The sequence below is a fragment of the Gavialis gangeticus genome, unplaced genomic scaffold, assembly GCF_001723915.1.
Source record: "Gavialis gangeticus isolate Ggan-Ray unplaced genomic scaffold, GavGan_comp1, whole genome shotgun sequence".
Taxonomy (NCBI): Eukaryota; Metazoa; Chordata; order Crocodylia; family Gavialidae; genus Gavialis; species Gavialis gangeticus.
The window spans coordinates 24,154,940-24,171,744 of record NW_017729014.1 but is presented as its reverse complement, the minus strand read 5'-3'; the positions used below and the strand labels follow the sequence as shown (position 1 = coordinate 24,171,744).

General features: G+C 49.4%; 1 protein-coding gene across 4 annotated transcripts in view; it reads right to left on the bottom strand.

Annotated features, from left to right (window-relative positions):
* EPHB2 (EPH receptor B2) overlaps positions 1-16,805 on the bottom strand; it is a 98,749-nt gene that overhangs the window by 28,504 nt on the left and 53,440 nt on the right. For all 4 annotated transcript variants that reach the window (XM_019512041.1, XM_019512043.1, XM_019512042.1 and 1 more), the window contains exon 5: positions 5,804-5,928. In XM_019512041.1, the coding sequence (XP_019367586.1) occupies positions 5,804-5,928 (125 nt within the window). The remainder of the gene's footprint in view (positions 1-5,803; positions 5,929-16,805) is intronic.

Here is a 16,805-nt window from a genome sequence, read left to right as displayed (position 1 = left end):
TAGACCATGCACTCATTGGGATTTATAAATCCCACCATCAGATTCATCCCTTTCCCTTTGCATGGGGTCCAGCCTCTTACCCTGGGGCTTCTGACATGCTGCATCCAACTATTCCCCCTTCACTTTAACCACCACTCAATCCTGCCCCTTAAAGCATATTTTTGCACCCCATCCCTGGCGCACTTAGTGTTGCACCCATGGTTTAAGCCCCATGAGCACTGCAATAACACCTGGATTCTTTTCTGAGTCGGCCCATGTTCACGTGGACCTCTCACTGCTGATTTCTTTTGGTCCTGGGTTTGGGCTTGGTTTGCTTTTGATGCGGCTGCCTGTCAGCAAGATGGTGTGCCAATTATTCTGTGTATTTCAAAGCTGAATTGCAACAGCACGTTTTCATTTTCAGATATGCTTGAGTTTGAAAAGAAGTCATGATTATGCGCTGCTTTACAATGCTATTTGATCAGGTACTCTCAGCACCTCAAGCAATAAATCTGAATAATGGAGTGAAGCCAAGCAGACACCTTGTTTGCAGAGAAAGGAAGCACTAGTCCTCGCAGCTCACATGTCCTGCTGATCCTATTTTAAATGCCTTACTGCCACGGTCCAGGGCTCTGACAGAGCTCCTTGAACACGGGAAGGCAGCATGGTGGATGGGATTATTGGCAAGGTCTTTCTGAGGGTCCATATCCAGCATCCCAGGTGCACAATACGTCTGCTTACTGGAAAGGAGTGATCCATATTCACCCTGGGAAGAACTGGTCCCCAGGTGAAAAGTAAGATAGATGCTCCAAACCAGGCATGATGCGTGTCCCCAAACAGGGCTGGCTACGTCACTCCCTGGCAGAGCCACGCTCTGACAATGCAGACTTGGGAACTCAGTCCCCAAGGAGCCACGGGCTTAATCCAGACAGCCAGGTACCCTCTCCCGCTCTCCTCCACCCCCAGTCCCAACACGCCGCGAGCTCTGGAACCAGCACAATACGAATGCCTGCCAAACACCTTTTGCAATAAGCACGTGGTAAATTCCTGATGCCCGCAGTCCCAGGCACTGTGCCCATAAAGACCGAACTTTGTTGTATACCACAGCATACAATGTTATTTTCTCCATGCATCCCCAATCCAGAGCTACCTAGGTAGCATGGGATGATTTAGACAAGTTCACTGCTTGCTTTTGTACGGCTGCAACTGGCTGCATGGGAGAAGTGGACCTCTGCACGCTCCACGTGTCACAACCTGGGGCAGCGGGTCTAAATGCAGACCTGCCGTATGCTTTGCGATTCCCTTGCTTATATTAACCTGCATTCTCAGCACAGGGTCTCATAAGCCGCCGCTGCCGGAGGTGAGTTGTACAGTGCCAGAAAACTGCCTCGTGGCAACTATTCCTGTGTCTAGGACCTCTGCCATTGCTCAGCTATGTCCCTGACAGCAGGGCAGTCATGTGGAGCTGTTTTCAGGGCGCCTGCATGTAGAAGGAGGCATCTTTGTGCTCTCTGCGTTTGTTAACTCCACTGGGGAGAGGAGCCTTTTAATAAAATTAAGGTTCCCCAAGGCTTTGCAATGGGAACCCATACTTTCAGTTGACCACAACCTTCCCAAACATCACCTTTGGGGTTGAAATTATCCAGATCTGGTTATTACCAGGGGTGAATTTGTTCAGAAACTTTGAGCAAAAGCAGTTCTGTCTTTTCTGACTAGGGAGAACTCTGCCTTTTTCATGAGAAGCAAAGTTTTGCCACATTTTAAACAGGTCTAGTCTCAACGCCGTTTGGGGCAGGGAGCCAAAGCGGGGCGAGGACAGCCCTTGGGGAGAAGAGGTGCCTCCGAATGTCTGGGTAACATCCATGTTGATTTGGCCTGGGTACGAGGGAAGGAAAACCAGAGGTTGTACACATGCAGTGGTTTTTAATCACGACAATTAGAGCTGACTGGAAACTAATTTCTGCTCCACAGGGCTTGCTGACATTGTGAAATTAGTTTCCATTCCGGACTGGACTGAAAACAGAAATCTGTGGAATTTCCTAGGAAACAAAAGATTTGAAAAACGCTGATTTTCATACCAATTCCAACACTCTCTTTGGCCTGAAGCATTTCATTCTGGTTTTCCTTTTTTTGATTTAAATGTTATTTTATAATGTATCAATCTACAATACAAACTAAAAATCCATTTCCAGAGGAAAGAATATTAATCATGAAAAATCAAAAGCCTTTTCCCTCATTTTTTTTCTGCTGAAAATGGTCATGCTCCCACAGAAGGTCTAATGCGAACAAACTGGAATTTTCTAATGGAAAAATGTTCCTTTAGCAATTCTTTGCCCAGCAATAACGATAGTGTTATAAGCGGCTTGGAGAACGCAGGTGGGTGCAATGTCCTGATTTTGTAGTAATAAAGATTTAGAGAAAAAATGACAATAAAATGAAATGGGTGTATACAGAATGGGAAAAGGTCACGAGATTATTATGACTGGTTTTGGCCCAACATGAAGGGTCCTAGTCCTGGGCGAAGCCTGTTTCATAAAGCAGAGGATAAACAGTGACAGACCACAGCAACTTTGAAGCTATATTATTTGGCCAGCACCATGTGGGCCAGTTTAAAGAAGGGTTTTAGCCCTGGCAGATTTGAATGAAGGCAACACTATTATGGGGCAACTCAATGGGCAGCTCTGCTCGAGGTGCAAAGAGCAGGCATGATGTTGTAATGCCCAAGGGATGCAACGGAGAACAACAGAGACGCTTTACTGTGTAGTAGAGCAAGTTTCTGCGCAGTAAGCATCACTGTCTACCCATGCGGACCTTTACTGAGCAGTAATTTGCTCTGCTTTGCTAATCTACAAATCTGGTCCCAAATGCCCACTCATGTAGATGCCTGCCCAGGGTGGGTTTACCCTGGAGTAAACCCATCTGGCAGCATTTGCATGTGTAGATGTGTCCAGGGAGTGCAATCTAATATTGCTGTATAACTGAACAAGAAGCCCTTGCCAAGAATATCAGGAACAGGCTGGTTGCCCCCTTCCCAAGAGCATACTGCAGAATTAGAGGGTGCCTCTCAGGATTTAAATGGGGATCAAGCCCTTGAGGGGATCTGAGTTGCAACAGAACCGCTAATAAACAAAAATGAGTCTGAGAAGGAAAACAGGTGTTGCTGCTTCAGGGCACAAGACCACAATCACTGGGGTCAAGAGAAGCATTCACTTGGAGCCGGCCATCCCGCTGTCCTCTCCCAGACAGTACTGGAACATTTCTTTCTCTGAATCCTTTGGCAATGTTGAGACAAGGCTCTGGACCTGAGAGCACACCGCTCTGCGCCAGCCTGATAATCAACTTCAGAGGGTGCTGCTCGTTTTGGCTTGGAGTGGAGATGGGAAGGAGCAAAGAGTTAATAGTGGCCTTTCCTTTCTCATCACAGACCAGGTAAAGGACCAGACTGTCCAAATACCAAGTGAATCCAAAAGGGCCAGTGGAGCATGAATACCAGCACCTAGCATCCCCCTCCCCCTTGCATGCCAAGGAAAGCTTCAGGTTTCAAATACTCCTTTGTGTCGGGCAAACACTGCAGCTAATTCTAGCCCCGGACACCCTGTGCTGCACTGTGGGCGTGTCTCCATGAGACACTAAATGTGCAGTAGACTCATTCTATCGCGCATTAGTGCGTCATGGCAAAAGCCGTGTTAATGCGCAGTGGAATCAGTCTACTGTGTATTAGTGTCACTAAAAAGGCATGTGCCAATGTTACTGCACATTTAGTTAGTACCTATTACAAGACATTTTTACATGTGCAAGTGCCAGGAGCTTTCAAAAGTGCTTAGCACTGCAACACTTGCAGTTGTATATGCAGCAAAATGTGCGTCAGCACCGAGATAATGGCAGCAATGCGCTTTTGAACTAAAACACAAAGAAGGTGCTTTATTTCCAGAGCACACTGCTGCCATTTTCTGCACGCTGACACACATTTAGCCACTTATACAACTGCATGCAGTGTAGGACAGTTCGCATCAGCTCGTGTGTGAAACAGACTCAATTAATCCCCGGTGCATCACAGGACAAAAAAGTAATGTGCAGTAACTATGGTGCATTAATGCATGTGTAGATGTGCCCAGTGCGAGCTGTGAGAGCCATTAAGTCCTGGTGTGATTTGGGTCATTTGGCACTAAGATCATTTGCTTCTTCCACTGAAAGCTCCAAGAGCAACGACGACAGCAGCATCCTGCGGCGTATGTGCTGGCTGATAGGACAGGCCCACAAACTGCTGCTCCTTCTTTACATATGTTGTTCCATTATTTATACCGTATGTGTGTGTGTGTGTGAGAGTGAGAGAGAGAGAAAGAGAGAGAGAGAGAGAGATGGAGAGAGCACACACTCCCTGAGATGTTCTGTCACTGCCTCGAGTGTCTTGGGAACTGGGACCTCTCCCTTCCCAGATCAGTCTAATGTTCTCTTCATCCATCTTGCCACATATTCTGGGATCATTTCCAGGGGTCAAGTAAATGCTTCTAATTTATGCAATATAGGTCAGGACCCATTTAACAGCTTACAAACTGGCTTTTCCCTCCATACTATCCCTCTGGCTCTTGGTGATGAGAAAATAGGTCACAGGCAGCGAGTGGAGGGGGGATTAATCATTTCCTCTGGCAGCTGCTGGGAAAAATATTTTCACTTTCTCTTAAAGTTTTTAATTAGCTATTTTGTAATTGTTCCTGTCTAGTTTATTAGAGTCCAGGCCAGGAGGGACAGACTCTCAGGTGGAAAACTCCCCTGGTTTCTCACTCCCTACTCTCAGGTCCCTCCTACCATCTCCCTGGGGCTGGGCCTCTCCTCAAGCTCAGTGCTCTGGCCATGGGTAGGGTCCAGCAGGTAGGAGAACGTGGCTGGTCTGCACTGCAGGCGCTGCAGTAATGCCGCCTCTGCCACAGATGCACTGTACACATGCAAAGGGCTTCCACCATGTCCCATGGTCACATGTGTGCCATATATGTATGGTGGGGGCCAAGCGCCGCTTCACAGCAGGGCCACCCCTGCTTAGTGCAGGACTCGAGCCTTGCTTCACTTTAGTGCAAAGATGTCCACCGCAGGGCTCTGTCTGGTGGAGCACGTGCACTCGGGGTGTGCCACAGCTGCTTCCAACTGGGATAGCGAAGGTACACGTGGGATTCATGTCCCATGCTGCACTGGTGCAGCCTGGCCGTGCACTGTCCAGTTCCAGTGGTGTGAACAACCCTCAGATAGACACGTGCTTAATTTTGGAACTGAAGGCTGTAAACCCATGAGCCTCTGTGGAATTACACCAAGGATGGATCCGACACAAGATACTAGTATATTGGCTACTGCTGTTCCTGCTCCAGGACAGGGCCACCGTCCGCCTCCTCAACGGAAGGGATGACCTACTCTTTGGGTTCAGGGCAAAGGGTCTGCTATCTCCTCTCCAAAGGCCTCAACAAACTCTTGATGTGTGAAGAGTGGGGAAGCTACTTCCAGTGGACTAAGAGTTCTTCCGTGGTGATTTCTGAACAAAGCTACAATGCCAAAGCAGAGCCGGCCCTGTTCTGCTCTTTAATTGATCTCCTGGGAGCTGAAGGAATTATACTCAGTGCTGTTCACTCTGCCTTTGTGTTGGACATGGTGCTGAACCTCGCTGTGAACCGCAGCAGTGTGAATCCTGGCTGCAGTGCCACTCCACGATCCTGGGGCACCTGCTACCTCTTGCCATCATGGCTAACCCCCCCAAGAGCTTGACAACTAGCATGGCAAAACTTGTGCTATTCCCCCCATATGCGCACTGAAGGTGGGCTACCCCAGGCTGTTTTGATACCTTCTCATAGTATTGCAGCTCATAGTCTAGGATGACTCCATTGGGTTGGTCAGGTTGAGACCATGAGAGGGTAATACTGTCCACGGTGCGGCTAACCTGATGCATGATGGACACAGCAGAAGGAGCTGAAAGAGAGAGAAAGAGAGAGAGAGAGAAATGTAAGTCAAATGCAAGAGTAGATGGCACTTGAATCTGATGGCTGGGGGCTGATCCGCTCATTACAGGGATGGTGTACAGTTCCTGGGCAGTTTAAATAGGGCCTCTGAAGCCAGGGTACCATGTGCAGGTCATTTCTGGGGCATGCATATCAACCTTGCGATCTGCCCATCTCCTGTTTCCCTGCAATACGTAAAAGTTAAATTAGGGTAGCTTTGCACTGTGCTATTCAGTGATAAAATGGCCAGCTTAGTTTTAACCTACTGCGGGGGAAAAGTGGGCACACGGCCAGTTGCCAAGGAGCAGCAGGTCCACAGTAAGTTGTTGGACCCCTTTTAACTTTAACTTTGTTCATTTGCCCTTATCTTACACCTATCTTGTCTCATTTTGTTGCAAGCTCTATGGTACAGAGACCATATACATCACTTGGTACGATGGCCCTGAGAGAGGCTGAGCACTACTATAATGCAAATACTAAATAGCAAGACAAATACTGCAGATAAATTAGTTCAACTGAAGTAAATACAAAGAGCATTCCCACTTGGCTGGGACAGAGAAATGCAGAGTATGTTCTGGCCCCGAGGGATACAGTACACAGCCCACGCTGGGAATATGAAAAGATCACATCCATTACCAGCACTGCTGAGTGACCAAAACCAGGCACAGAGAGCCAAAGGACCGATGCTGTACAAACCTGACCGAGCAAAAATGCTTTTATAGTAGAATTTCCCAAATATGTAAGTTGAATTACTGCATCTAAACAAATTATGCCCTGGCGCTCTCCTTTGGGTCCTGAAATATTTCTGAGTAAAGGTACAACACACGTAAAACGATTAGGCACCCTTTGTTTTCTCCTCCTGTTCTGCACGGAGGTATTTCCCACACTGTCCAGAGCATCACCTGGATGATGCCATTCAAGCATGTGTTTGTAATACTCAGTGTGGCCCTGTGGGATTTGATACTTTGTTCCATGAAAAATGGTACTACTTTCCAATGACAAAATAAACGGAGATGTAATGATCCTTCCCAAGGCTCTCACTTCATCTCAGAGACAAATGTTAGCTTCCTCTGTCTCCATCCTCCTGGGGGAGTTCCCCAAACACTCAGGCACTGGGGTTAAAACAAAGGAGGGTTTTCCTCTTCTATCCTTTGTTTCTGGGATGTGTGCCCAAGTACACACGCATGCGGTCATTTGTGCGTGCACAGGCCCTGAAACAGAAGGACCACCTGTGCATAAGTGTATACTTAGACCCTAGAAAACTGACTCAAAGGAAACAGGATGTCACCCTAAACGCATGTGCAATTATTACACAGGAGGAACTGGAATAGTTGCAGTGCAAGAAAGGGCAAAAAACGTGGCGTGTACAAACGCCCATAGAGAGGGGCTGTTGGCTGACACGGCTGTGGCTGGGGTGGGATCACAACACCCCAGCCCCAACAGCTGTTGTCGTTTTTGATGCCACACACACATTTCTGAATGCACTGGAAGAGAACAATTAATTGTGCTCATGACTCCAGGTGTCTGCACGTGCAGCGGGGATGAGAGAAGTACACGGAGCCTCGTTTCCGCTGTGCAAGGACACTTCCTTCCCTTGTCTGACAAGCCAGACTCCCTTTGTCCTACCTAAGATGAACCATATCCTCCCAATACTCAAAGGACTTGGGACTCCCAGACACACGACACTAGCAGAAGCCCTTTCTTGGCTGATGTTACTGCCCCAGATTCTCTGGACTCTTCTCATTGATACCTTTTGCCTGAGGCTAGCTCAACAAAGCAGAGGGGGGAAAAAAAGCAAGACTAGAAACACTGTCAGTTCAGAAAATATTTTCTTTAGGAAAAGCCATAGGCATAAAGTGACAATGTCCTTCCCTGTAATACAGTCTGCAAACTGCTGTGTGGGAGGATAATGAAACCTTCGTATTGCCCCAGACAGCAAATTCTTCAGCGTGGAGACCAGGGATGAAATTCTGATCCTAATGAAATCAATGGAGCTCTGCCTCCGGCTCTGATGCAGCCAGGATGTTACCTCACATCTCCACGCGTGCATGCAACATCAAGCAACCAGGGGACCCTCGTCCTGATCGGAGAATCTCAGTGCAAAACAACTGCAATTGTCAAATATTAATGAAGAATCATGGTTTTCTGATGCCTATTTGGACACCCTGGACCCAGAAGGAAGGAAGTACTGCAACCTGTATTGTTGCAATGAATATGTTGGAGCGCCTTGCTAACAGAGTCTATAATACCCCGTGTCAGGGCATGGACACACGAATAAGATACTGTGAGCTAAGGGTCTCAGCACATCAGATGTTCCATGGTAAATTAACCCTAACCTCCTTGACCTGGGCTCTGACTGAAGACAAGGCAGGTATCCGGGCTCTGACTGCCAAGGTTGGTTCATTCTGGCTCTTGCTTCAAGGTCCACACTGCAGACTCCACAGGCCAAATTCTACCCTCGTTTGGGGGTAAAGCCCCACCTATTCCCTGGGCGGCTCTCAGGGGCATCCCCCGTGTCTCCTGCGCGTTTGAATGCATGTGATCCAGATCAAGCTGGACCTGAACTCCCTGTCACGGCTCGGTGGAAAATCCTGCCTTCTACTTTTGCAGCAGCCACGCAGAGGGAGACAGACGGGGATCTGAATAAAGGCATCGGCAAAAAACCTCAGGGGTGAGACGGAGCCACGTTTTCTCTGCTGCTTTTTGTAGCAGCAATAAAAGCATTCGAACCACCCTAATTCCACTGCAAAAAGGGGCCTGATTCTGACAACAGATGAAACTCGCTGGGCAGCGCACTCCCTTCTGCTGGACAAAATAGGCAGTCAGCGGCTTAAATGTTCCTCCCTGTGTTTTCTAAGTGTTGGGATCCTAGAGCTGAGTATCGGGCTTAGCCAAGGTATGTACAAAGCAGCAAGCTATTTGCTTCATGATGCCTCTGCGCTGGCTCGTAGACGTATTTGGTGCTTGCACGTAACAGTGCAACCTGTTGTTACAGGATTTTTTTTTGCCTGTTGAAGTTAATAAGGAATATTAAGCTATAAGAAAGAAGGAAAGAGACAGGTAAGGGTTCAGCACAGTAATATCCTGCCTGCACAATTCCAGAACAAAGAAGGGGGGGAGTGATTCTTGGACTTCATAAATAGGGCAGAAGGGCCCATTACAGCCCTTCAATGCAGGGGCCAACCACCTATGGCTCATGGGCCGGACCCATGCCACGAAGACTTGGGCTTGGCCTGAAAAGGCGTGATTTGGTTGGGGGAGGCACCAATTTAAAGGGATCTCCTGCTCTGTGCTCTCACCACCAAAGTTTCTGTTTCCTGCTGAAATAGCAACTTTGCTGCTGGGTTTTTTTGTTTGCTATATTTTTTGGCAGCACTGCGGGGCAGAGAGGGAAGAGATTATAGCAGCAGGGGACCGCTGTTGGGGGGGCAGGGGGTTGGTGGCCTGCAGCGGTGGCTGGGGCGCAAATGCCCACCCTGCCACTCTAAATGGTTGCCAACCCCTGCATTAATGTTTCTCCCTGCACAGGACAGGGCAGGGAATCTCCTGCATCTAACCCCAAAACCGGGGCTGAGCCCCGGTGGGGATTTAAAAAAGACACTGCTTTTTGATCCAAACACTCCACGGAGAGCCTACCCGTGCCGACGGCTCCTTATTTCTCTGTTGAAACTTATGTGCACTGCATCTATTTTGAAATTTCCTGACTTGAGCTTCAACCCCTGGATTTTGTTCTGCCATTGCCTGGTAGATTAAGGAAGTGTCAAGAAATATGAATCTCTCTTTGGAAGTAATTATAGGTCCTGAAGAAATTCCCTCATTACCTTCTCTTTGATTAGCTAATTTGCTTGAGTTTTTTAAGTCCCTCATTATTAAGCAGGATTCCCAGACCTTGGATCATCCTGGTAGCTCTTTCCTGAAACCTTTTCAATTTTTCAAAATCATTTTTGAAGTGTAAACCCCAGAACTAGATACAGAGACCCCCCATGGCCTCTCCCGTGTTGTATACAGAGATAGTAACAACTCCTCACTCCTCCTTGATATTACTCTACTTTTGCATCCGTGGATAAAGCCAGCCCTTTTGGCTATGTGGTTGTTCTGAGGTCTCACGTGGACTTTGGCTGCATACAATGTCTCCTCCCTCCTTTTCAGATGCACTGAATGCCATCCTCTATTCGGTAAAGGTGCCTACTTCACTGAATGATATTGCACTTGACTACTGAAAAGCGTGGCTGGACTGAGCCCACTTGACCAAGGCATTCAGACAGCATGGATGTTCCTCTCTTGTTGCACATCCTCAGTCTTTCTGTATCGTTTCCTGTGCCTTCTAGGTGATGTTCATAATGCACTTCTACACAGAAGAGACTATGCAAAAGCAGCACTTCCTTATGCAGATCTACTCCTGGCCTATGCCGGAGTCGTAGATGTTGGCTTGAGCATCGAGGGAGAGCTTTCCTTATTTCATTTCCTGTTAGCCCTGCAAGACCCACACAGCCGAGAGAGAGGGAGCAGTGTCTGGTCCTTTTTCTCCGCGCACATTTCCATCAGCTTTGCATGTATGATCTCCCTACGGGGTTGCAGGTGGGAAGGAGAGTTTAACCCAGTTGTATGGGGTTTGCCACTGGTGAAACGGCAGGATCTTGACTCTCCAAGCCCTGCCTGCATTTGCAAAGACACATTTTCATTGTAACCTGGGCCCATTTGATCTGGAACTTACTGAGGGACTAGAAAAGAATCGCACAGCGCCGTTTGCAAGAGCCCTGCACATCGGTGATCCCCTGTGTCCTGGCCATCCCTCCAGCTCCCAAATCCTGCAAGACCCAGCCCAGTGCCTCTGCCCTGACCCCTTCTCTCAAGTTCAGCAGTCGCCCTACACACACTGCATTGTGCTCGGTGGCTCTCTCAGAAAGGAGTACAATTGGGAAAGCCGCTGTGTAATGCTTAAGGCTATTCATTATAATAAAACTGACAAAAGTCAGCAGGGAATCATCTGCCTGTGAAGAGCAGTATCTGGCAAATAAGAGAAAAATAGGCCCATTTTTTTAGGGCTTTGTGTCTCACATCAAATAGTAGGCTAAAGGAAGCATTGCTCCAGCTGCGAGGGGAACTTAGCCATGGTTGAGCTGTTTATAGGCACTCTGGGAAGCTGGGATGCGATTCCTCCCTCCCTGGCTTGGGACAGACTGCCGAAGCCTGGGCGCACAGGTCCCATCTCCTGTCTCCCGCTATTTTGTGCCAACCTGCCACGTAAATCTCGACCACTGCTAACGAGGGAGAGCAGATACATTCGCTTTCATTGGAGAGGGGGGAATAAGTCTGCCTGATCCCATGTGAGCGCTCAGATGAATACACAGCCCAAACCCATCGCACCATGAAACGACCTGCTCTGGAGTCACCCTGGGTCCGTGCTGCTCCCCCGGTTCCCAATTGCATTTGAATGGCCGAGGTCTGCCATTCTGCACCGGTCCCTGTCTCCAGGACCATCGCATCTGGTACAGAGCTGCCATTCCTTGCCACGATTAAAACAGGCTCCTGGAGGCTCGGAGCAAGCTGACTCCATGCCCTCCGGGAGCCTTGCTGCAGAAAGGCGCTAGCCGATCTGCTTGGCTGTTCGGAGCCACTGGGACGTTGCAAGGCCTTGGCGTTTATCTCAAGGTGCGGAGACCCACAATTACAGTTGTGAGTTTGGAGACAAAAGTGGTTTTGCGAATGAAGCACTCAGAAGAAGGGAGGAAAGCCGGACTGGAGACTCGGACGGAGGGCGGCTTTCCCCAGAGAGTCGACAAGAGAGCTCTCTGCAAGGTCCCCTGGCTGCTGCGTGGGGGTTCACTGGGATTATGTTACTTTACATTTTGGACGACATGCCAGTCACGGGGGAAACCACAGTCTTTCTCCAATTTCTCTTTCACGATTTGTATCTCCGTTTGAAACCCTGCCAGTTCTAATCCATCCTTGCTCCTGTGGCCCTCCCCCCTTCCCCAGCTGCCAGAGCGGCAGGACGGAGCCCTCCGCTCCCGGCTCGTCCCTGGGTCTGCTCCATCTAGGTTCAGACATAATCAAAGGAGCTCCTTTCCCTTTCTGGTGTATAGGAGGATTGGGTTACCAGCCGCCGAGCCCCCATCTCTGATCGCTTTAATCCCACTAGCTCATGTCCTGTCAGACAGAGTCAACATTTGCTCTGGAAAACAGTCCTGACAAAGAGCGTGAAGCTGGCCTGCACCCTCTCTTCAGGAAAACGTCAAAATTAACCAAGGAAATGAAGTGGTGAACAGCTGGGAGTTTTCCAAGCATCTCTTCAGAGCCCCCCTGACGGAGCAGGGTCCCCGGAGTCAGGTTACTGGACTGGGAACTGCTTTCATTCCAGGGTGGTCAGCGGGGGATTCTGGCATTTGCAATTACCCGCACAGAAAACTGGCTCTGCCCTGAGGGTCACACCGGGATTCAAGGCAAGACCTTGAGCTGGAGACAACGCAGCAGGAAACATGCCATGGAGATGCAGCCTGCTGCGCTGGTAAGCGGGCGGGCGTGCCGGAGAATCCCGTCAGCAGAACAACGGGGTGCATGCAAGCCCCCCAAATGCAGTCAAATTTGCAGGGGGATGCGACTTCCCAGGGACACAGATTAAACCTCACGGTAAGACGGCAGCCAACGTCTCTGCTCACCGGTCCATTCGGAGCTGTTTCAAAAGGCGCAGTAGCTGCTACGGTCTCACGGTTTGGTGCGGGAAGCTGGGAAGGATACAGCAGAACTGCTCCAGCTTCAGCACAGCTTCCTCCAGGACTGAAGCTGGAAAGGGTTGCTACAACAGCAGATCTCCTGGCTTGTCCACACACCACACTCATAACTCCACATCATCTTAAAATCAGTGGGAATTTCCCAAGACCCTCCAGAGCAGCGGTACTCAACCTTCTGGCCCCGTGGGTATTGTCAGAGAAATGGGCAGAGAGACTGGCCAGGTCAAGGTATCCTGAGCAGGAGCAGGGCAGAGCGGGCAGGCTCTCTGCCAACGTCCCCTGCTCTCGTGACAGCACGGGCAGCTGCACGCTCTTCTGACTTCCAAGTAGAAGTGAAGCCGTCACTGAAAAGGGGCAGAGTTGAGGCTAGTTTAATAACCAGCATTTCCCCTTGGTGCCCTAGGGCCGGGGGATTCACGGGCCCTGCTGCAGCCATAGAAGATGGGCGGTTTGCAGCTTGTGAGGTTTTGCTTCTGAGGCGAAGAGCCTCAGGTTTCAGAAGCCCCAGGCAGGTATGGCACCTGCCTTCCCTGGACAGGCAGCCCTTTCCAGACCATGCACACATCGTTCACATGCACAAAATCTCTGGAAAACTTCCCAGCAGGCCCAGCTCTCCTGCCTCTTGGGTTTGCAGCTACAAATGCTGGAAGATCGTGAAAACAGGTGGGCTCTGGCTGTGGCCCCATCTGAAGAAATGAAAGCCCCAGCTGGTATGGACTGCGGTTTTATAACCAGCTCCGAGTGCCGCCACAGCAATCGCTTGGCTTGGGCAGACGAAGACTGAAATGAAAACCTCTGGTGTAAAGCAGCAGCAGTCCCCAGCATGGCAGACACTAGCACCTGGGAAAGTGTCAGGCTTTGCAAACACTCAGCAAAAGCCACGGCGGATCAAATACAGGTGACAGGACCTGTGGATGTGCCATGGTTACTACACCAGCAGAGTCTCCCTACGCCTGATGAAGGGCGTTTGTGCCTGAAAGCTTGCAAAGAACTTTTTCCCAACTATTTAGTTGGTCTAATACAAGAGATCACATCGTCCCAAAGAACCTTGTCTGCCTATGTCCTTAGACCAACATGGCGACAACCACCAACCCTGCCACAGTTACTACAGCATTGCACGGGGAGCTTAGTACACGCTGAATTTCTTGTGCACAAGAGCCCCTAGCCCTGCAAACTGTTTGCCGCAGCAAGACGCATTCATCATCCCTTCCAAACGTGTAAGCCAAGGGTTAGCCCCTGGATCGCGCTCTGCCTCTAGCACACGCAGGGAGCAGGGGTGGAAGAGCTCTCTGCCAGGGGACAGCCACACTTGTTAACCAGGCAGAGCCTCCCACCCTTTCCTCGTGGCTTTTGTTTTCCGAATGTCGGCTCCAGATGCTGTGGAACAGGTTTCAGGAGCCCCAGGCAGGTAGGGGAAAGCGATCCTTAACTGGTGGCATGATTTATAGACGAGGGAAGTCAGTCGGTGGGAGATCCCGCAGCGCCGGTGGTGGGAGGCTCGGCGCATTCGCCAGGAACGCTCGAGCAACATAGCTCATGTTCCAGTTTGCCAACCTCCCCCAACTGGCAGCTACCGGACCAGAAAGAGAAGTCCTGAGGAGACAGCAGCTGGTGAAGCTTCTGCCATCTGGGAGTCCTGGCTCGGGGCAGTCTTCAGGCAGCAGAGGGGGAAGACGATCCAGACAACACACAGCCCCCCTCCGGCATCCTGCATCCGCAGCTCTCCGAGCACAACCTGCCGAGCAGCAATTTCCTTCCAACGGAGTTTGCTCCAAACTACAGCAGTCGGGCTGCAGTATCGGGGGCCGCACGGGAGGAAGAGTGAGAGGAGCAGGGGTAGCAGCCATGGCAAGAGCAGCAAACGTCAAGCGGCAGCAGCAGGTTTTAGAGGCGACGGCTGCAGAGACAAATAGTGAGACTCGAGGAAGAAATCCCTGGGTTAGCAAAAGACGCGACTAGAGGATGGAGAAGGTAGAGAGATAGAGACAGATGAGATGGTTTGGGGAGAAGAGCAGCTGCAGAGAGCTTAGGGGGCATAAGGGCCTGTGCCAAGGAGGCAAATGCCCTTTGGGGTGCTATTAAGAAGCACTGAAGGCAAGACAAGGAAGGTGATCGGGTCGCTTTACTCGGCACTGGTTTCGGGGACATTAGAGAGAATCCAGGCATGTGTGATAACGATGGTGAAAGGGCTGGACTGGACGGCGAGCCATGTGAGGACATGTTGAAGAAACTGGGTGCACTGAGTCTGGATGGAAAGAGATGGCGGTAGGGGCACGACATCATAGACAATTTTTAAATATGTGAATTTCTACCATAAAGAAGATGGCAACAACCTGTTCTCTCTTGCTGCAGGGGGCAGGACATTTGGTTGCAGGTTTTCAATGGCAGAAAAGCAGATTTAGATTCAATCTCAGGAAACTTTCCTAAGTGTAAGAGCAGAAGGGCAATGGAACGAGCTGTGGCATGTCCTTTGGAAAAGGCTGGACCTGGACTAGTTTGAAGACAAGGGATCCTGTGCAGGGGGTTAAACGAGACACCCCTTGATATCTTCTATCAATATCACAAAATCCTTCGAGCATAACATTCCCACCAAAACTAGCGGTTGCAGAATTTGCTTCCAGGCAGGAGCTTCCAGCAAGAGGAAGCCATGACATCCACAAAGGCAGGTGGCCCCAGGCCCTTCCTAGCACAGCCGTGTGCTTTGTGGCATCCGGGCAGCTCCTAGGATCTCTCCACTGCACTGCTCTCACCTACCAGCTCCTCATCCTCTTCTACTTCTTCCTTCCTGCAACGACGACGTGGCGTTCAGCTCTTCTCCTGCCTGTCTCTGCACAGACCTCTTCTGCTCATGTGAAGCTGGCAAAAATCTCTCTCTTTAGAATTAACTTCATCTTCTGAGAAGAGAGGTGCCGCATCTTCTCAGCGGCTCTTTCTTGGACCTCTCTCTTTGGCACTTGTTGGATCTGGATGTGGGAGTCGCGTTCGTTTAGGGGGAGTTTGAGAGGACTGAAAAGAAGCTGATGTTGCAGCAATATTTCAAGGGGGCAACTATAAATCTGCAAAAAATCCTGGAAAAGCTGATCGAGGATGCAGTCGATCAAGAACTGAAATGGGGCCATGTGTCAAACATCACGATTGAATTAACAGCGTCAAATTGCCTCGATAAGATTACAATTTTCATTGATACAGGTCACTAAGCTGACAGGCTATTTTAGACTTCTTTAAGACCTCTGACTCACACCATGCGATGTTCACAATGCAACACCTACAAGGTAAATCAAAAAGAGGTAGGGGACAGATCTTAAAAAACATTTGTAAATGGGCACTCATCGTTTGTACGTAGTATGGGATACTTTGGGGATCTGTTTCTGGCCCTGTCTCACTCAATAGCTTAATCAATGATCTGGAAGGAAATATAAAATAATTGCAGGCAAAATTGGCAGATGAGCCAAGAACTGGTGAAGTGAAAAATAACAATGAAGACAGGACAGTCGCACAGAGTGATCTGTATTGCATGGTAAGCTGGGCTCGTTTGAACAATGGACACTTCAATGCAGCCAAATGCAAGATCACACATTTAGGAGCAAAAAATGTAGGTCATGCTTATAGAGTGGGGGATTGCATCCCAGGACCAGTTACGGGGAAATGAGCAGAACGTGAGCTTCCAGGGAGATCCTTTGGCTCCGGTGGCTAAGTTCCTGGTTGAATAGAGGGGAATATTGAGCAGAGGGAGGGCGGTGGGATTACCTCTCCGTCAGCGAGACTGTTGCTGAATACTGCGACCTGTTTGTTGTGACGTTCAAGCTGCAAAAAACGACATTGAAAAAATGGAAAAGAGAAAAACAGAAAACCTTCAGGAAAGAGCGGCAAGAGCGCTTCGTCGTCTGAAAAATCAGTCTTATGCTGAGAGAGGCTAAAGGAACTCAGCTTATTTAACCTTCTCCGTGGGAAGTTAGGACATGAGCTGATCGCAATCTACAGGCAGGCAGACTGAACAAAATTCAACAGCGAGAAATGGAAGCTGGATTAATCAGGCTAGAAACATGATGAACACATTTAACAATGAGGATAATTAACCATTAGAAAGGATTATCAAAGGATAAAGTCCCTCTCTCTC